General features: G+C 39.2%; 1 protein-coding gene across 1 annotated transcript; it reads left to right on the top strand.

Annotated features, from left to right (window-relative positions):
• The first annotated feature begins 793 nt into the window (after positions 1–793).
• Positions 794–17,889, top strand: LAPTM4A (lysosomal protein transmembrane 4 alpha). Its single transcript, XM_004387585.3, has 7 exons — positions 794–1,047; positions 10,105–10,225; positions 13,057–13,133; positions 13,238–13,360; positions 15,478–15,573; positions 16,122–16,220; positions 17,266–17,889. Exons 1-7 carry the CDS (start codon positions 937–939, stop codon positions 17,338–17,340), a joined length of 702 nt encoding a protein of 233 aa, XP_004387642.1. The 5' UTR covers positions 794–936; the 3' UTR covers positions 17,341–17,889.
• Positions 17,890–19,219: the final 1,330 nt, after the last annotated feature.

The raw sequence follows: 19,219 nt of genomic DNA, 5'->3' as shown, positions 1-19,219 counted from the left end.
TCCGGAAAAGTATGCCTGGTTTTCCATTGAAGACACCCAGCAATCTTTTGGTCCATTTCAAAATGTTTCACAATTTTTCCCTACAAAAAAGTCACTATGATTATTTGTAAAAACCTAGCAGATAAGCAGTTCTTTTGCTTTATCTTGCCTTTATTTTCTTCTTGCCTCTTGGTTGCCAGTTTGCAAGCTTGGATGGTATTGCTTTGCTCCGACCAAGGAGGCTTCAGAGTCAAGTACGGTGGAATTCTAATCCTTCAACTCTCCACGCCGTTTGCAATATTCGCCAGAGTGGAAATAAGGTCCACAGTGGAATTAGTCTCGCCCCTTCAAACAGGCACCGCCCTCAGCCAGCCCAATAACAGAGTTGCGCACTAATGTCCTGTGGCCAGCCGCAGTCCCGTGATGACTTCGAAACAGGACGTGGCAAAGACGTCACTCTACAAAGCCCTTTGTTTCCGCCTTTTGCCACCACCTTATCTCGATCCTCTCTTTATCCCTTAACTGCCTCGTTTCTTGCCGGACGCATCTTGGGGATAGTGAACTACTATGCTACACCCAACCCACACGAGCCTAGACCAACGACCCGGCTCTTTCCTTCTCGTAACAGGCAGGGTTGATTAGCGCCGAGGCGAGTTAAACTTCTGATTGGGTCTGGGTTCTTGTCAATCTCCAATTTTTTCCAATCAGGGACCGAGTCAACCTGACTTTCCTTTTAAACCGCTCTTCTATTGGTCTGTGTTCGGAAGAAGGGAGGCGGTCGTCGCGCGATAGCTGCGCTCGGTGCCTAATGCGCAAGTGCGACAGAGTTGGTTGATACCGGGCGGTGGGTGGGTTTGAGGACGCGTCGTCTGGGCTTCGGGACAGTGATAGAGCTTTCTGGGTTCAACAGCTGGGCAGAAAGACTTTCTCAGGCGCGGGAGGCCCGCAAGATTCCCGATGGTGTCCATGACTTTCAAGCGGAGCCGCAGCGACCGGTTCTACAGCACCCGGTGCTGCGGCTGTTGCCATGTCCGCACCGGAACGATCATCCTGGGGACCTGGTATATGGTAAGGGTGAGGGGGTGGGAGGCTGGGGGCGATGGGGTAATGCGCATGTGCGGAAAGTCGAGGGGGCCGGTTTTCCCTGGGGCTGAAACGCTGGGAGGGGTCGTACTGGACTCAGTCCAGGGACCCTGAGGGAGGAGACTGCCCGGGAATCGGAGTGGGGGACGGGTGGGAATGAGGAGATTGTTTCTAGGCAAGAGTTTGAGAAGAAAAGCGGGGTTGCGAGACGCCCTAGGCATTGGGGCGTGGGGATGAGGGTGCCTAGGCTTTTGTGGAGAGTGCTGGGAATCACCGGTTTCGGCTCTTTTTTTTACTTCCGTGATCTGAAGGAGTTCCTCCTCTCCTCCAAAATGCACTCTTTCCCCCCCCCACCCCGACGAAACAATTAGGAGAGGATTTTGATCATGCTGCCTAGTTTCGACATTGTCTTGCCTGAAAAGAAAACGAAAGATCCAGCTGTAACCTAGTTGTTTGTGCTTCCTGGACTTTGTTTTGTTCCAGCGGGTGTTTGTGATGTAGGCAGAAAGGCCTCGGTTGGATTCACTTGAAGGCAGTATCGTTTGCCGGGATTAATACTTGATCAGTCTTTTCCTGGTGCAGCTCCCTCACTGCCCATTAGACGTTATCATACCAGGTCCGCTCCGTTTTTTAAGGTATCTTTATTGGGAGCCTGCTCTGTTCTGGCCGCATATGCCAGCGTTTCTTGGGTGCCAGGATCTATGTAATTCTCTGTGATAACCAGAGTTAAGAATGTTGTTGTTTGGTGGTTCACTGTTAATGTTTTGGTAATTTCTTACCACCATCTCTGATATCCGTACACATTGAAGCTGGTCTGTGGCTTCTAAATATGTGATTCTGTTTAGATGATGAGTTTACTGAAGCTTTGACAAACTTTACAAACTATCGACCTGGTCACTTTTGCTAACTTTGTGTGTTTTTTTTTTTTATTTTTATTTGGTGGTGGGTAAGTGACTTTAGTGTTACTGTGCCGTTTTTGGTACTTCACGGTACTGCAGAAGGACGAAGAGCATTATGACAGACATTCTTTTTGCCTTTCTTGGTACTTGTTACTTCCCCACCCAGTGTCTTGAAATCGTTAGTAACCGTTTGGACAAACACCAGATGAGAATCATCTCCAGTCAGGCAGATACTGTTTCATGGCCCACCCCAGGGGACCACCTGGCCTCCACATTATTCCTTAGTATTGTTTTTTACAGTCTCGCTTTAGTAATGTACATTAAAAACTAAAACAAAACTTTATAGTGTAGCTTTATTTGCTTGTTTCTTAGTTTATTTTCATTTTCCCTGTATTGGAAATGGTACCTTATTGGCACAGTTTTATCACATTTTCTCTCAAGACACTCCCTTTTGTTCTGTATCTGTTTCAACTGATCTGTAACACTAGGCATGGATGAGTTAATGACAATTAGCTACATTATATTTCTAACTTAAGTTTTTTTTTTTTTCCTGCGTTTTGCTAAGGGGCGGGGTCTTCGGTTTCTTTTGTTTGTTCTTAACTCCGTCTTCCATTCCCCCAAGGGAGAAGTTCAGATCTTAAGAGTCTCAGACCTCTTACTCAGTCCTGCCTCCCTCAGTCCAGAAGATGCCCTTCCCTTTTACTTAAAACTGAGAAAATGGAGTTCATCAGCCTGGAGTCTGACCTTCAAACTTAATCTCTGTGTTTCTTCCCAGACTCCTCCAGTCACAGAACAGAGGATTTCTAACTCCTACTCGGGAAGAAAACCACCGTCCCTATTTCAGTCATCCAAACACAGTTGACCATATTTCTTTCTAGTCTTTCCTAGGCAGATATTTTTTGATACTAAGGGCTCAGCTCATAAAAATGAAAGGAATAGCAGTGTGAGGTGGAGATATAAGCAGGAAAACTCAAAATGCAGGGAGAAAAACTTTAATAAGGACATTTATTCTTGCAAAATAGGGAATGAGGAGGTTAAATCTGTCCTCTGCTGGAATCACTTGATGTGAAAATGTTTCCTACATCTCCATTTTTCCATGCTTTAGTTTCACAATTTTAAAAAGAATCGGTTGTTACTTTGCATAAACTTTTCAGACCAGTAGAAGATTGTAAACTGCTTAAATCAGTTAAGCTGTCTTAAATCAAGAGATTTTTATTGATCATCTACAGTGTGAAAGGCTTTTTTGGAGGATACACGAAAAGAATAAATCACAGGGGCCATGTTTCATCTGTCTTGTATTTCTGTCACCTGCCGCATAAGACACTCAAGTGTTGTTTGTCTGGAACATGGCTTCTGCCCTCAAGATCTTTGTGGTGTTACAAAGAACAAAAATGAAGCTTGTGGTACAGTAACAAGGGGAAGCTCATCAGTAACATCAGATTCTAATCAGATTAAGGACTGGAAAAAGGCCATTGGTTTTGCTGCTTACAAGATTGTTGGTGACTTTCAAAAGTGTAGCTTCAATACAGTAGAAGTATAAAGACACAATCTGCCTAGTTGGGGAGACACATAACTATTAGAAAACAAGACCACCTAGACAAATGTGTAGTATAATACCTCTAAACAAAGAAGTCTTTTCCAAATAGTGCATTTTGTTGCCAGAAGCTTCTTTACTAAGATAGAGAAATAATACAGGGGTGAGTGAGGTAGAATGTCAGTTCCCTCCCCACATAGCTTGTCAGAATACTGTCCTCCTTTCTTCCAGGTGAGGCAATACATCTCAGACTGTATGACAGAATGTTTATGAATATCTTTAGATTGTCAGGCCCAAAGCTTGTGAGATTATGAATCCCTCTGTCCTGTTTGGGGTACAGCCCTCTCTCCTGCTGGGCCCAGGCACTGGATCAGTGTCTCTGATACAGTGTCATTGCTTCCTGGCATCTGCTTCTACTGATCTAGTGTTAAGTCCAGTGTAACACTGGATACTAAAGTATTAATTGTATAGTATTAAATAGTACAGTAGGAGATAGAGAAGCTAGTCACTAGATACCAGCCCTGATGTTTTAGCCTTTGGCTTCTTAGATTTGCAAGAAGCGTGCCTGGTTTAATACATGGTTTAGTAATATGAAATTTCCAAGTGAGATTAAGTTTAAATTCTGGCATTCCTAATATCGTTTTCTATATCATTTATTGAAAAATTTGAAGCCAGGTGATTTTAAAACAGCAGTGTCTTATGTAGCATAAACTTGAATGTTTATTGAATGATGGAAAACAAAACAAAAAAACCTCCAAACTCGTAGGCATTGAGTTGAGTTTGACTCATGGCTACCCCATGTGATGATGGAAGGTGGGCTTAAAAGTCACAGAAACTGTTCCTCATCCACGTGAAGAAACTTTAAAAGAGCTAACCAAAGGGGAAAATAAAGAAATATAGATGTCTTTCGTGGCTAATGGTGTCCTACAAGAATGCATTTTGAGCATTTGTGAATACCATCGGCCCTCTGTATCTGTGGGTTCCCTATCTGCATAGTCCACCAATTGTGGATGGAACACATTCAGGGAAAAAAAGTTCCAAAAAGCAAAACTTGAATTTGCTGTGTGCCGAGCACTACACTGAATCCACGCTAATGAAGTGATGTGTAGCATCCCCTGCTGTAGCCTCCCACCATTTCACAGATCCTCAGTCTCCAGCACTGGTTGTTTGAGCATTGTTCGCCTTGCATCTTGTCATTATTCCCTAAACAATACAGTACCGTATTAACAACTATTTACATATTATTTACATTGCATTAGGTATTATAAGTAATCTAGAGATGGTTTGGAGTATAGGGGAGGATATGCATAGGTTATATGCAGATACTACGTCATTTTATATAAGGAATTTGTTCATCTGTGGATTTTTGGTATCCCGGGGGTCCTGGAACCAATCCCCCACAAATACTGAGGGATGACTATATTTTAGGTCTTGGACAGACTCAATACATGGCTAATTTTTATTAATGTCTCAACCATAAGCAGTCTAAAATTAGGTAGCTAAGAGAGAGTAAAGACAGGTTTCCTCAAGCTATTTTCCTTTCCAGCCCTCAACTCTGACTTTTTTAAGTAAGCATAGCTTGTTTATGCATCAAAGCTAATACCTTTCTCCAGTCGTATTGCTTTGTTTTCAGTGCCTGTTAATTATTCCTGAAATGCCTTTCTCCCCGCAAGTGACTTTTTAAAAATGTTCTTAAGGATAATTTCAAACATACGCAAGTAGAGAACTAGTAATCAAGAACAAAACATTTACTCATCCATCTTCAACATTTTGCCAGTTCCAAATTACGTTTTAACACTTGGTGCAAGGGCTTTGTTGGCGAAGCTTCCCTTGCTTCCTAGACAGAGGGATTTGGTTTCCTCACAGTGTACCTGGAAACGTTTCTACATACCACTCGTGTAGTACTTATTACACAGAAGTGCGATGATTTTTTTTCTTATTTTCCTCCCCGTAGAAGATGTCCCTATTGAGGGAGAAAGGTGATATGTCTTAGTCTATAAAATGTGTATAATAACTTATTAGAGCATTTGAAGTAGTCGTCAGACATTTGTTGAATGAATTGCCTCCAAAAAATAGCAGAAATAACTCAGTTGTAACTGCATGTGACAGTAAATACACAGCTTTTATATATACATTTAAAACAATTTTAAAGGTATTCAGCCACTTTTGACCTTCATCTGTTGGTTCTTTGCTGGCTTGGTTTTGTAGACTGGCTCCCGTGTAGATGCTCCCTCTACCTGGGAAACTGTCATTAGGATGCTGTGCAGCAAACTTGCTGGTCTAATTACGGTCTCAGCAGATGCTAGGTTATGGCAGAGTATGCTGTGGGAACACTAAAGAATAATGATATAAAATACAGCCCCCAGAGGGTCTTCTGGTATGTAGCGATGAGATCAGAAAACAGGAATTGCTCTCGGGAGGCTGAATGCTTCCATGAATCTGATCCTGTTCCCTTTGTAACAAGGAGACTAACCCATCTGTTTTTTTAAAACAAACTGACCTTTTTGCCAGAGTGTTTCTCTACAATTTGGTAATTTGAGTACTTTTTTTCTCATGTTCATTTAAAACAGTTGTTGAAACAGTTGTCAGCATTGGTGGTGTCCAGTTTTTGTTGAGTAAAGCAGCCATGTCTTACGAGTTATGAGCTATGAGTTTCAAATATTAAAATATAGTATGCCTGCTGATTTTGAAGACATTTAAATAAAAGCTCTTTGTGCAGGGTGGGGCTGGGAAGCTGTATACATAGTTATTCCTCAACTTACGTAAGCTGTACAAAAGGCCTTCAAAAATAATGCGAACCACATTATTTGACCCACTAAATTTACATCACCCTGGTGTGTCCATTGCCCATGCTGTTAACATAGTCGCGTATTTGCTGTATTCTGTACTTCTCCATATTACTAGGTTTAGAAGTTAATCTTTTTTTGAAAATACATCTTTGTTAATTTCCTAAATATAGTGTAAGAGGAAACAAAATGAATCAGGAATAAATCTTAGGTAGTTTGTACATTGTTGCAGTTTTCACAGATGTTTTATATTGCAAGGCTATAAAGTTAATTTTAATGTATTTTTTTTTTGAAAAATATTACATGGAGTTTAGTAGGAATATCAACTGTAATCAAAAATAAATAACACAGGGCCTCTATTTGAGCGCAGAATAGGTGTTCAACGGTGAATCTTAAGATTTCAAGGATGCATTTTCTAGACTGATACTTAAAACTATATCTTGTAGTAAATGAAATATAATGATCTGATAGGATATAATGAACTGAATGAAGATTTAAAAAATTGTTTGGGCTTTTAATGAAGTGGCACTGAAATTTCTTAATACCATTTCTTGATCTTTTTGGTTAGACCTATGGTTTGTTTTGTTGAATATCTGGGACATGACCCACAGTGAAATGAAATTTTAAGTGTTTATTAATACTCGAAGAAAATAATAGTGGACAATTCTGTGACATATCCATGGAAGAGAAGAAAACAGATTTTTATAAATCCTACATTGGCAAAAATATTTAAGAAAGGAGAATTAAACTAAATATTTTTAGTGTGCCATTTCCTTCATTAAGTAATTGGGTTTGCAGTGTTTTCCTTAACATGAGAATGTTTTTCTGTACTATACAGAGCTTATTTAAAAAATGACTATACTGTGTTTAGCAAAAAAAAGTTTGCTGAATTGATTTCAAACCTGATTTTCCATACACGAAATATATATTTTTCTTTCAGTAGGTACATCTGATTGTTCAATAGTTAATCCATATAACTGCATTAACTCCTACTCATACTCCACACAGTGGCCAGAACCCATGGCAACAAAATAAGAAAACAATTATCAATTGGGGGTCCATCTAGCAAATATAAATATGATTGTCTCTTGCAAGGATAAAATACCTTGCCTTTCAGCTATGAAGGAAAAAGGGCACACCGCTAAACATTCTTATTTGGAAAATAAAGTATAGATATTTCATAGCCTTCTTTTGAGAAGGCCTCCTCCTCCTTTTGGAGTCATCTAGGAGTGGTTGTAAGTAATCATGTACTGCTAAGAAGCAGGGTGTCCTAGCTCTACCCTTTATCAGTTCAGTGAACTTAGCACAAGTTATTTAGCTTTGCTGAACCTTAGTTTCCCCATCTGTAAATGGGCTTTAGTGATATTTACTTCACAAGGTTGTTGAGGAATAAGTGAAGCAATTATGTAAATATAACTGACATATAGTATATTCTCAGTGAATATTGGTTGGTTCTGAATTTGATATTGTTACATTGTTTAGATCACCTAACATAAAGATAAGACTTGCTGTTTTTACTCCAGAGGATGTTTGTGAAATGACTAACAGACAATACAAATATGAAACATATTTTAGCATTCAGAGCAGGCAGGAGGGATGCACATAATATAGTTTTTTTACTTATTACTGATGTGTTCCTAACATCCCTTGAAAATTTCAAATGTTGAGATTTTCACAAAGCGGAGGAGGGCAAGTTCTGTGAACCTTGGATAAAAAAATCTAACTCCAATCCTTGGTGAGATTTCTGTGTTGAATCATTTAAAGGACTGCTTATGAACACCTAAAACAAGTGATAACCCCCTGGAATAGTATAGGGGTTCACTAACAAATATAACCCAAAACCCAAACCTGTTTGTACTGAGTCAGTTCCGACTCACCCCAGCCCTACTGGACAGAGTAGAACTAACTGCCCCATAGGATTTCCAAGGCTGAGATCTTGAAAATAGAAGCAGAGTGCCACATCTTTCTCCTGTGGAGTGGCTAGTGGGTTCAAACCATTGACCTTTTGGTTAGCAGCCGAGCACTTAACCCCACTGCGCCACCAGGGCTCCTTCTAACAACTATAGGCATAACTAATTTCATTTTTAAATGGAGTTACAACCCTGGTAGAGTAGGAATATTCATCAGGTATTATGATGGGATTTCAGCAATAAGTTTAACAAAGTCTCAAGATGTTCCTCTGGACTAGGTAAAGAATGATATTCAGAGGTTGCTGATTAATGGGGAGAGGACAGCCTCTGTGGCTTTGTTCTTTAGACTTGTTCTCTTTTGCCAGTGATTTAGATGGAGATAATGATTACATGCTGATCAGATTTTCAAATACAGGAAATTGAGAGAGACAGTCTGGAGGGTGTAAGAATCGAGATCCAGAAAATCTTGACCGGCAAGAACAATAAGATAAAATTTGATTCCAAATATATAAGGGCTTATGTTTGGGCCTCTGAATCTAACTGTACTGGTACAGGTGGTAGCTTAGCAGCATCAAGTATGGAAAAGAATTAGGGGTTTTAGGGAGCTACTCACATGGCATCCAAACAAGTCATAAAACCAGTGTGATTTCAGGCTGCGTTAATTGAAATTTGTTAGCTTGAATATGGGAACTGAAATCCTTTTGTATTCTGACCAAGCTGGATCTTACCTATAGTCTTGTGATAAATTCTGGTCCTGGTTTCAATAGCAGAGTTCCTGGGTGGCACAAACGGTTAAGCAGTTGACTCCTACCCAAAAGGTTGGCAGTTCAAACCTGCCCAGATGTGTTTGGAAGACAGGCTTGGTGATCTGCTTCCAAAAGGCCACAGCCTTGAAAACCCTATGGAGCAGTTCTACTCAACACACATAGGGTCGCCATGAGTCAGAATTGACTCAACAGCAGCTAACAACAATAATTTTAATAGAATATTGATCAACCTGGGGCATTCATATAACCCAAAAAACGCACTACCATCGAGTCGATTCTACTCATAGTGACCCCATAGGATTTCTAAGGCTGTAAATCTCTGCCGACACAGACTGCCGTATCTTTCTGCCATGGAGCCACTGGTGGTTTCAAACCACCAGTCTTTTGGTCAGCATTCGAACAGTTTAACCACTGCGCTACCAGGGCTCCGTAGGGGGCATGTGTATAGAGAAGGGCAAAAAGGAAATAGTGAAGTAGCTAGAAAACACTAGTTGGAGGAATGGTTTAAGGAACTAGATGTTTATTCTAGAAAAGACAACACATCGCAGTGCCCTCAGGCATTAGGGGAGCACTTATTTGGAAGGGGGAGCAGACTTGTTCTTTATTGTCTCAGCAGATGGAATGAAGACCAGTGAGTGAATTTAAGGGACATAGTTAAAATCTTGAAAAATCTTAAACGCATTTGAGTCTAGCGCAAAAGGAAATAGTTCTCTTATCACTAGATGGGGGATGCTCCCCAGGGGTTTCAGGCTGTAACTGATAAATATATTAGATAAACTGTAGTTTCTTTAACCCAGAAATTCTGAGATTGGCGTATGAATAAATGTTACTCAAAACATGAACAATTTGTAATGATCCCTTATTTTTAATTCTTATGCCATTTTATTCTGCTGTATTGGTATTAACACAGAATCAAGCACCTTGTCTCTGAAAGGGTTAGTATTAAGTTCATACTTTATGAAATATTTATTTTTAAGCTATTCTCATAATTGTGTATTGTTCTCTCTCTCAGGTAGCCTCCTACTGTGTTATATCTTTGCTTCTTCGAGAAGAACATTTTAAGTATAGGAAGACATATAACGATGCTACTGAAGGCTGCTTCCTGATTTATAATTAATGTAATTGATAAAATGTAATCTTTCACAGGTGGTAAACCTATTGATGGCAATTTTGCTGACTGTGGAGGTGACTCATCCAAACTCAATGCCAGCTGTCAACATTCAGTATGATGTCATTGGTAATTACTATTCATCGGAGAGGATGGTTGGTAAGTTTTCAACTGTAAAGAAAATGTCCCCTGCTAATTGTGTGTGTGTGTAAACCATTGCAGAGTTAGAGGTTGATGGATTGAGTTTTACTTAAGTTAATCCATTTGCTAAGGTCAGGAAAGTATTTAAACGGGTTTTTCAAAGATACTCTGTGAGGATTACAGTAGAGGGTTTCTAGCCAGAAAATGTAAGTTTTTGGAGAACTATGTATTGTATACCTTGACTCTATCAGGTACCAGGAAGAGAGAGAGGAAGACAGAATTACAAAAGAACTATAAATCTTTGAGGATCAACTGACAAGTAATGTATAGTTGAAGATGAGAGATTAGCTTATGGATCAAATAGGCTATTACAGTAAAATAGCAAATTTGACTATTTGGTGATACTGTTTGCTCAGGGTCACAATTCTAAATATATTCCTATTTAGATGAAGAAGACTTGACAGTGGTGTTCAACGTAGAGTAATCCTAGGACATTCACATTAATTGCTTTTTTAAACCTATTCCCTGATAGCATTTTTTTTATCATTTCTCTTTCCCTAAAATACAGGTGTAAAAAAAGTTCTGATTGAGTTTTATATTATAAACCACTTTGGAAATTTAATATTTGGACAGAAATTCGTGCCTTAGAGTCTTCACGAGCAATTTATTTGCAAGTTTCCTGATTTATATAGTATAATCCTTTAATTTTGTTGTCAAACCAAAAAAGGACGTATTAGAAGCAGCCCTTCCGGCATGTATTTGCTTTTGCTGAGTAGTCTCTTTTTATTTAAAAACCAGAAGGAACAATAAATTATACTTTAGCTTCTAACGACTGTTAATCATCTTTTGATATTTTCAAAATTTTACTTGTAATGGCTGTTAGTCATCTTTAGATATTTTCAAAAATTTAATTAGCCTGCTAATGCTAGTGTTTTCCCTTGCCATGTTTCTTCTAAAATTGAGGTGCAGAAAAAGATTTCTGGTTATTGAGATTGTTGCAGGTCTGTACAGCTGGCTCGTTTGGCTAGCACTACAGGGATGAACCTGTGAGTTTATTGCATGTTGCGTAAATACATTACTGTAATTGATTTAGAGAGAAAGAAATGTATTCATGATCATATTTTTCTTGAGCCCTTATTCTTGAGAGAATAAAAAATAATACATAGTTCTTGGTCATATGGTAGTTTGTGTTTTTTTGGAAGTTGAAATTTGTCTTTCCCATAGATCCAGTGTTATAATGGCAAGTTAATTTCTGATCATTATTCTCATGGCCAATTTTAAATATGAGGCCTGTGATTAGTTAATTAGCTAAACAGGATATAGCAATCAATATATGAAATACTTCTGTCATGTATGCAAGCTGTTTTTCAAGCAAGAATTTCACTTTATTTAGTTTCACCTGGGGAAAATCCAAGTAGGGTGGAGTGAGAAGGGCTTATGGGGCTTTGTGTAAATACCCGGGGGCTGGGGGAAGGGGCAGGTGGGCACTAGAGGAAGTTCCTGAATGTGGCGGTAGGTGAAAGTCTGAAGTTCATATCTGGTCATCTGGCCCTCATGTTTTATTCCCTTTATTCATTATTAATTCACAAGTGCTGGAGTGTCTGTTGTTCCAAGCACTTTATGTATCTCCCATTTACTGCCCCATTTTGCTATTTATTGCTCTAATGGAAGAACTTTAATACTTTTAAGAAATGGAAATAAGCATGCTGTGTTCCATAACAGATTCTTAAAAGCTGATTATTTGAATTATAAATTTTGCTTTCCAGTTTGACATTACCTGTTTAATTTCATATTTTATATCTGAATTCTTCCACCTAAGTGGCATTTTGTACACTGCAGCAAGAAAGTTCTTTAAGTTCCTAATATCTAGCTACTCTCTCTCCTCTAAGAAAATTTAAGAGGCCTATTCTGACTCAGTTTAGTACCAGATACGATGTTTGTATTGACCAGTGATAAGATTATGCGTATATTTATACAGTAGTATGACTATTCAGTTATTTTAATCATCTCTTAGTATTAATGGTCTTCAGGATCTTAATATCTATCTAGAGTCACAGAATCAACTATAGATTTGTACAGAGAAACTCAACAAGTCAAGTATGGTTTAATATTGTTTGAGGTTACTAGGGTGTTTTGTGAAAAAATTAGTGAGCATAGGGGGAGAAATGGAACAACCTGAGAAATTGTTGAGGAATGAAGAAGAAGATAGAGCCGTCTAGAAGAGAAGCTAACGGGAAGGAATTTGGAGAAATGAGTTTGAATATTACTGTTTGGATGTTGGGGGAAAGGGTTGAGATGGAATTAATGGAGAACCTTGAATTTCAGGTTATATTTTCTCTTAGGTAAGAGGTGTCATCTGTAGCATTCTGTGTTTGAGATACCTATCTTTTAAGCAAATACCAACCTTTCCCTCCACTTGAACTCTCTCAGTTCATCTCACAAGACCCAACTAAGTATCATTTCTTTTATATTTTTTCCTGATTCTCCAGGCAAAGTTAATTATGTCTGTCTCTGTTGTAGCACTTACCACATTGGATTATAATTATCTGTTTGCACATGTTCAGACTCTTGGACTTGTAAGGGCAGGGGGGACCTCTCTCCCTTGCAGAGGACCTAGCTCATGTGCCTTCTTAACACAAAGAAGAGCTTTGCGTGAATTTCTCATGGTTTATTACTTAAAGCTGAGACTTAGAATTTTTTTTTTCTTTTACCCTCTTGGTCTTAGATCTTTTCATAACTAATCTTGAAGACACGTAAACATTTTAAGCTAACTTTAAAATATTATTTTGTCTTGAAGAACTTTTGTGTGTGTAAGTAACTTAATAAGATTTTTGTTTTTGTTTTCTTAGATAATGCCTGTGTTCTTTTTGCCGTCTCTGTTCTTATGTTTATAATCAGTTCAATGCTGGTGTATGGAGCAATTTCTGTAAGTATCCTATATTTTCAACTTTCAGTGTTGGAGTTTTGCTGAGTGGTGCTTAGTAATTTCATGTGTGTGATATGATGATGTGTTGTTATTTTCTTCTACAGTATCAAGTGGGTTGGCTGATTCCATTCTTCTGTTATCGCCTTTTTGACTTCGTTCTCAGTTGCCTGGTTGCCATCAGTTCTCTCACTTATTTGCCAAGGATCAAAGAATATCTGGATCAGTTAGTAAGTGTGTCTGCTAATAAAACTGGAAGTAAAATACATGAAGTAAAATATTTAAATTACAATTCTGAGTCTGACTGAAAACCAAACCAAAACCAAATCCATTGCCGTCATGTCGATTCTGACTCATAGCGGCCCTATGAATCTGACTTAGATGCTGTTATTTCAAGTGCCCCAGAGTCTAGACATTTAAAGTTTTCTCTGTGGTAATAAACGGGAGCTGTCACATCGCAGCACTAAATGAGGAGCTTAGATTAATGCCGTATGATGGAGGGGGCAGGGAACAATCCGGACTGAAGTGGCCAAGGAGGAATTCATGGCGGAGAACTGATAAATGAACGGTGGGAGGGGCATTCCTAGTACATTTCCAGATGCTGCCTTTTAGAGCTTTTCACCTCCTTTCCAGATTTCCTACGTTGTCTGTTTTGCACACCATCAGATTTATCTTTCATTCATTTCAGTAAACATTTGTTGTCACTCTGGCCTGCAAGGCATTGCTGGCTCCTAGGGGTACATCACTGGAGCTTACTTTCTAGTGAAGGAGTCAGACAACAGTTACTGAATTACGACCTTGATAAATGCTGGGAAGGAAAAGTGTTGGCTATCACAAGGGTGTTAGACCTGGTCTAGGATGTGATTTGAATTGTACTCAGAAAGATGAGTAGGAATTAAGTGAAGTACAGAGGGAAATGTTTTCGGGTAGAAGACACCTTGAGGCAGGAAAGATCTTGGTATAGTCAGTAAAAGATGACCATGACGGCTGGCACATGGAGTGAGGGGAAGTGGCATATGATGAGGGAGAGAGTGGAAGCCGGGGGCAGGGCCTGCTGCCCGGTCAGCCATGGTCAGAGTCTTTACCTAAGCAGGATGCTGTCTGACCCTGTCATCAGTGGCTGGAAATGGCAAGTGGTGCCTCACTGCCTTCTAATAAAATCTAGAACCCTTAGCATAGCATTCCTCCATGAGCTGGTCCCATCTTTTTCCTTCTAATTACAGATGAAGGCTCCGGGAAGAATCTTGTCTCTAGGAGACACTTAGCTAGGGGTTTTGGTTTGGTGCATGGGCCCTTTTTTTTAATCATTTGAGATTTCTGTGCTTATGCTACTTTTTTATAAAAGTGAAATTGTTTGGGCCTTTGAGATGACATTTCCACTGAAAAGAGAGATAGAAGCTAAAAAACAAAACAAATGAGCTTTATAGAAGATGGAGCCCTAGTGGCACAATGGTTAAGAGCTCGGTTGCTAACCAAAAGGTCAGCAGTTCGAATCCACCAGCTGCTTCTTGGAAACCCTATGGGGAGTTCTACTCTGTCCTATAAGGTCGTTGTGAGTCAGAGTCGAGTGGATGGCAATGGGTTGGTTTTATAGAAAATAACACCAAAATGAAATTTTCACTCTTCCTTTTACAGACCCTAGTGTTTTCTCCCCTCTGTTTTATTCACTTGATCCTTCAAACTATAAGATACTTTCTTGGCTGGCCAGCTTGTAAATCCTGAATTCTTTTGTAATGCCCTTGTTTTTGGACTTAACTCATTGACTTGCACACAGTAAATGGTAACTAAATATTTGAATGGATGTAGCTAATCCTTCTCAGTAGAACACACTGTGTCTGCAGTAAATCATGTAGTCTTGGCTGGTTTTATAACCAGTGGCTTGCCTTCTTTTCGTATCTGTCTGCTGAGAGTTGCGACCAACATAACTGGCTTTTTAAAAAATTATTTTTCTGCTTGTAGGACTGATTCACCCAAGTAATTTACATAAATCTCAGCACCTTCTAACTTAGTGGCTCAGCACTCAGAGTCAAATCTGGGGTCCAATACAGGAGATAGCATTTTTCCTAAGGCCAGAAAGATGTAAAATAGTGAAAAGTAGAGAGAAAACGAGCTCGATTTAGACTCTTAGGAGTAGTCTGGGCATTCAAACAGGTGTATTTTGACTAGTATAATAACATGCATTAATGGTTATTAGACTTAAAAGCACTTGGAGTAAAACTCTATAATTTTTTATTAGAATACCAGTTCTAACTTTGGTGCCTTTGTTTGTATTCTTAACACGCTTTCTAGTTATCATAAAGTGCAAATGCTGTTGCAGAATTGTAAATACATGTGTGTTTTTTAATAGCCTGATTTTCCCTACAAAGATGACCTCCTGGCATTGGACTCCAGCTGCCTCCTGTTCATTGTTCTTGTTTTCTTTGCCTTATTCATCATCTTCAAGGTGAGTTGATGACTAAATCTTTTGGGGGGCCAGTTAGACTGTGATACTGCCCGTCTAAACCTTCTGCTTACTTTATTGTAGATTGACAATTTGTCACAGTGTTTACTCTGGCACAATAGTAGAGATGGCTTCTAGAGAACATCCTCCCTCTTATTTCCAGGGAGTGGTTGGAAGTGTCAGGAGCCTTCCTAAGTGTAAGAAGCATCATTATGTTTTTGGAAGTGGTTCATGATTTGGAATAAAATCCCTAATTCCCAAGGCTCAGAAACGAAGATTTCTGTCTTCTGCAGCACAATGGCTGACAGACCTGACTTCAAACCCAGCTCTGATTTCTCAATAAAATGGTGATAATAAAACTTGTGACCTTTAAATGAGATCAAGTGTAGAAAAGACCTGACCTTTGCTAGGTCCAAATGGTTGTCATTTTCCATCTCTGTAGAGAAGATGTGGGAAAGCATTATAAGTCACCTTAATTTTAGAGTCCTGCAGATAGAGCAGATAGTCTGTTAAGTTTCTAACATACATAAATTTTGTTTTTACTACTTCAGGCTTATCTAATAAACTGTGTTTGGAACTGCTATAAATACATCAACAACAGAAACTTGCCAGAGATTGCTGTGTATCCTGCCTTTGAAGCACCTCCACAGGTTAACTACCTTTTAATATATTAAAACTTCATTAGCCATTATTGTTTCGAAGAAAGAACCTGCATCCCAACTTTCTCTTTTATGTCATAATGGTGGTTTGGGGCATGACTAGCTGAAGTCTACAAGGTTCAGCATTTCCCAGTTGGAGTTCTGGGTGCGTGGGGCTAGAGAGATCTGCACTGCTCTCATCTAACTTGGCTGTAATGCTTGATTCGTAAGTGGCCTTTAGGAATGTTGGGTTTGTGGGGAGAGCAGACAGGAAGCAGAAGTATGAGTCATGCCAGTCTCAAGACCTCTGGAGTAGTAAGAATGGGGAATACAGAGGCTGAAGCTTGTGTTATTTTTTTAAAAAATCCATGTGATCCAAGGGGGAGCTGATCTTTCCGTGGGCAGAGAAATGCAGTGCGTTCCATGAGTCTGTAGGGGAGTCCCCTAATTACTGCTAGAGAGTCTTCACTATCTTCTGAGGATTTCAGCTCGTAGAATGTATGTGGCCCGTGCCACTGTTCTGCCTAGCTGTGTCTTTTATCCTAGAGGCATGTTTATACTTATCCTTTGACTACAAACAGAAGGATCTGATGAAATTCAGGATCCAGCATCTTATTGAGCACTTACTGTAGCATGGTACAGACATCAGGTGGCACCTCAACACCTGCATCCTCAACCCCGAGGTGTAATTGGCACTGGTACTTTGTCAGTCACACTGGAAGAAGGGGACACAGTGGTGCATACTACCTGTCAAAGAATCCTTACAGCCACACAATTCTGCCTGCAGCATTCCTGCCTTCCTGCCTTCCTGCCTTCTTCCCTCTCTCCCTCCCTCCTTTCCCCCCTTTATTTCCCCCTCCCTCCGTCCCTCGCAATCTTGGATCAGGTATTTTTCCTGTGTGAAAATTTCCATGTTATTCAGTCATCCTCTACTTTCAGGAACTTAGACTTAGCTAACAGTTTCTTTAGCTATCCTCTGTAGGTTTATCTCAAAGCTGAAATATTTCAAAAAGGATTTTAAAGGAGAATTAAATCTCATATTTTTTTCTCTTTTCAGTATGTTTTGCCAACCTACGAAATGGCAGTGAAGATGCCTGAAAAAGAACCACCACCTCCTTACATACCTGCCTGAAGAAATTCTGTCTTTGTCAATAAACCCTATACCAGCTTTTTGTCTTGTTTATTTTACAGAATGCTGCAATACAGGGCTTTTCAAACTTATTTGATATAAAATACATTTTATTTGTTTGAGCATTTTTTTTCAAAACACTAAGAAGCTTTTTGGACATCTGTTAAACAATTTTTTTTTTTGTTAAGTCTATACATTTAAATAGTTTTTGAAGACAATCTAGGTTAGGCAAGAGCCAAGTACCATTGTTTGCCTTTACTTGGGTGGGGAGGGTAGGAACAGGGTATTCTCCACATATTTTCTTTTATAACTTTGCACTTTCTTTATATAATAGTTTGCCTTTTGATTATTAACTGCCCTGGATACTTTCAGGAAGAAAGAATTAAATATTCAGGGTGAGTGAGTTGGGTATAAGACCTGACATTTTCAGTATGAAAACAGGAAGTGTGTAACATTCTGACTTGACTGTGGAAGATGATAGTTGCATGTTTCTAATTTGTATTTGTTTCCATCTTTGCAATAAGATGCTTTAATAAATCTCTTAAATATTTACTCTTGTCATTTTTCTTCCTTTTGAAATTACCTTTTCTTTGATGAAAAAACATAGTATTTCCATTACCGTAAACTCAAACCACCAGGATTTTTTAGTACTTTGAGAATATAATGCTGGGTCTTTTAATTAGCATATTTTTTAATCTAGTAACGCAGAACTACTTTAAGTTACAGTATAGCTATTTCTTAAATTACAGGCCAGAAATTAATATTGATAGTTTGATTTAAAAAATTATGATTAGTGTAGCAAGCTATGTTTTTATGCTGTTGTTATTTAGTAAGGTAATGAGTTTATAAAGAATATTGAAAGTTAAAATGCATCAAATGACCTCGAGGGGAACCAAGATAGAAAGCGGATGCAAACTGTAGCTTATAGAAACCCCGACTTAAATTTTCTTCTGAAAATATACTTTTGTATCTTGCTAAGGATGCAGCAGCGGTGGCTTTACCCACGCCTAACGTATAACCACACACGTCTAATTTACACCTTCTGTAGAGGGAGAGAATTGTTTGGCTGCAATCTCAATTTAATGAATACCTCCCATCACAACCACAAAAAAACTTTAGAAACCCCACGTGCCTGTCAGTTTGTTATACTGTGGTGGTTTGCATGTTGCTGTGATGCTGGAAGCTGTGCCAAGAAACCCCATGTGTCTGTGAGTTAGTGATACTGTGGTGGCTTGCATGTCGCTGTGATGCTGGACGCTGTGCCACTGATATTTCAAATACCAGCAGGGTCACCGATGGTGGACAGGTTTCAGTGGAGGTTCCAGACTAAGACTAGAAAGAAGGACCTGACAGCCTACTTCTGAAAAAATTAGCCAGTGAAAACCTTACGAATAGCAGCAGAACATAGTCTGATACAGTGCCAGAAGATGAGCCCCTCAGGTTGGAAGGCACGCAAAGTAAGACTAGGGAAGAGTTTCCCCAGAGAGTCAACCTTAATGACATGGATGGAGTCAAGCTTTTGGGAACCTTCATTTGCTGATGGGGCTTGACTCAAAATGAGAAGAAACAGCTACAAACCTCCATTAATAATAGGAATGTGTAATGTACAAAGTATGAACCTAGGAAAATCGGAAATCAAAATGGAATGCATAAACATTGATATCCTAGACATTAGTGAGCTGGAATGGACTGGTATTGGCTATTTTGAATTGGACAATCATACGGTCTACTATGCCAGGAATGACAAATTGAAATGATGTTGCATTCATCGTCAAAAAACATTTCAAGATCTATCCTGTAGTACAGTGCAGTCAGTGATAGGATAATACCCATACACCTGCAAGGATGACCAGCTGATAAAACTATTATTCAAATTTACACA

This window comes from Trichechus manatus, unplaced genomic scaffold (genome assembly GCF_000243295.1).
Source record: "Trichechus manatus latirostris isolate Lorelei unplaced genomic scaffold, TriManLat1.0 scaffold00189, whole genome shotgun sequence".
NCBI classification, from domain to species: Eukaryota; Metazoa; Chordata; class Mammalia; order Sirenia; family Trichechidae; genus Trichechus; species Trichechus manatus.
This window is presented reverse-complemented; position numbering and strand designations above follow the sequence as displayed.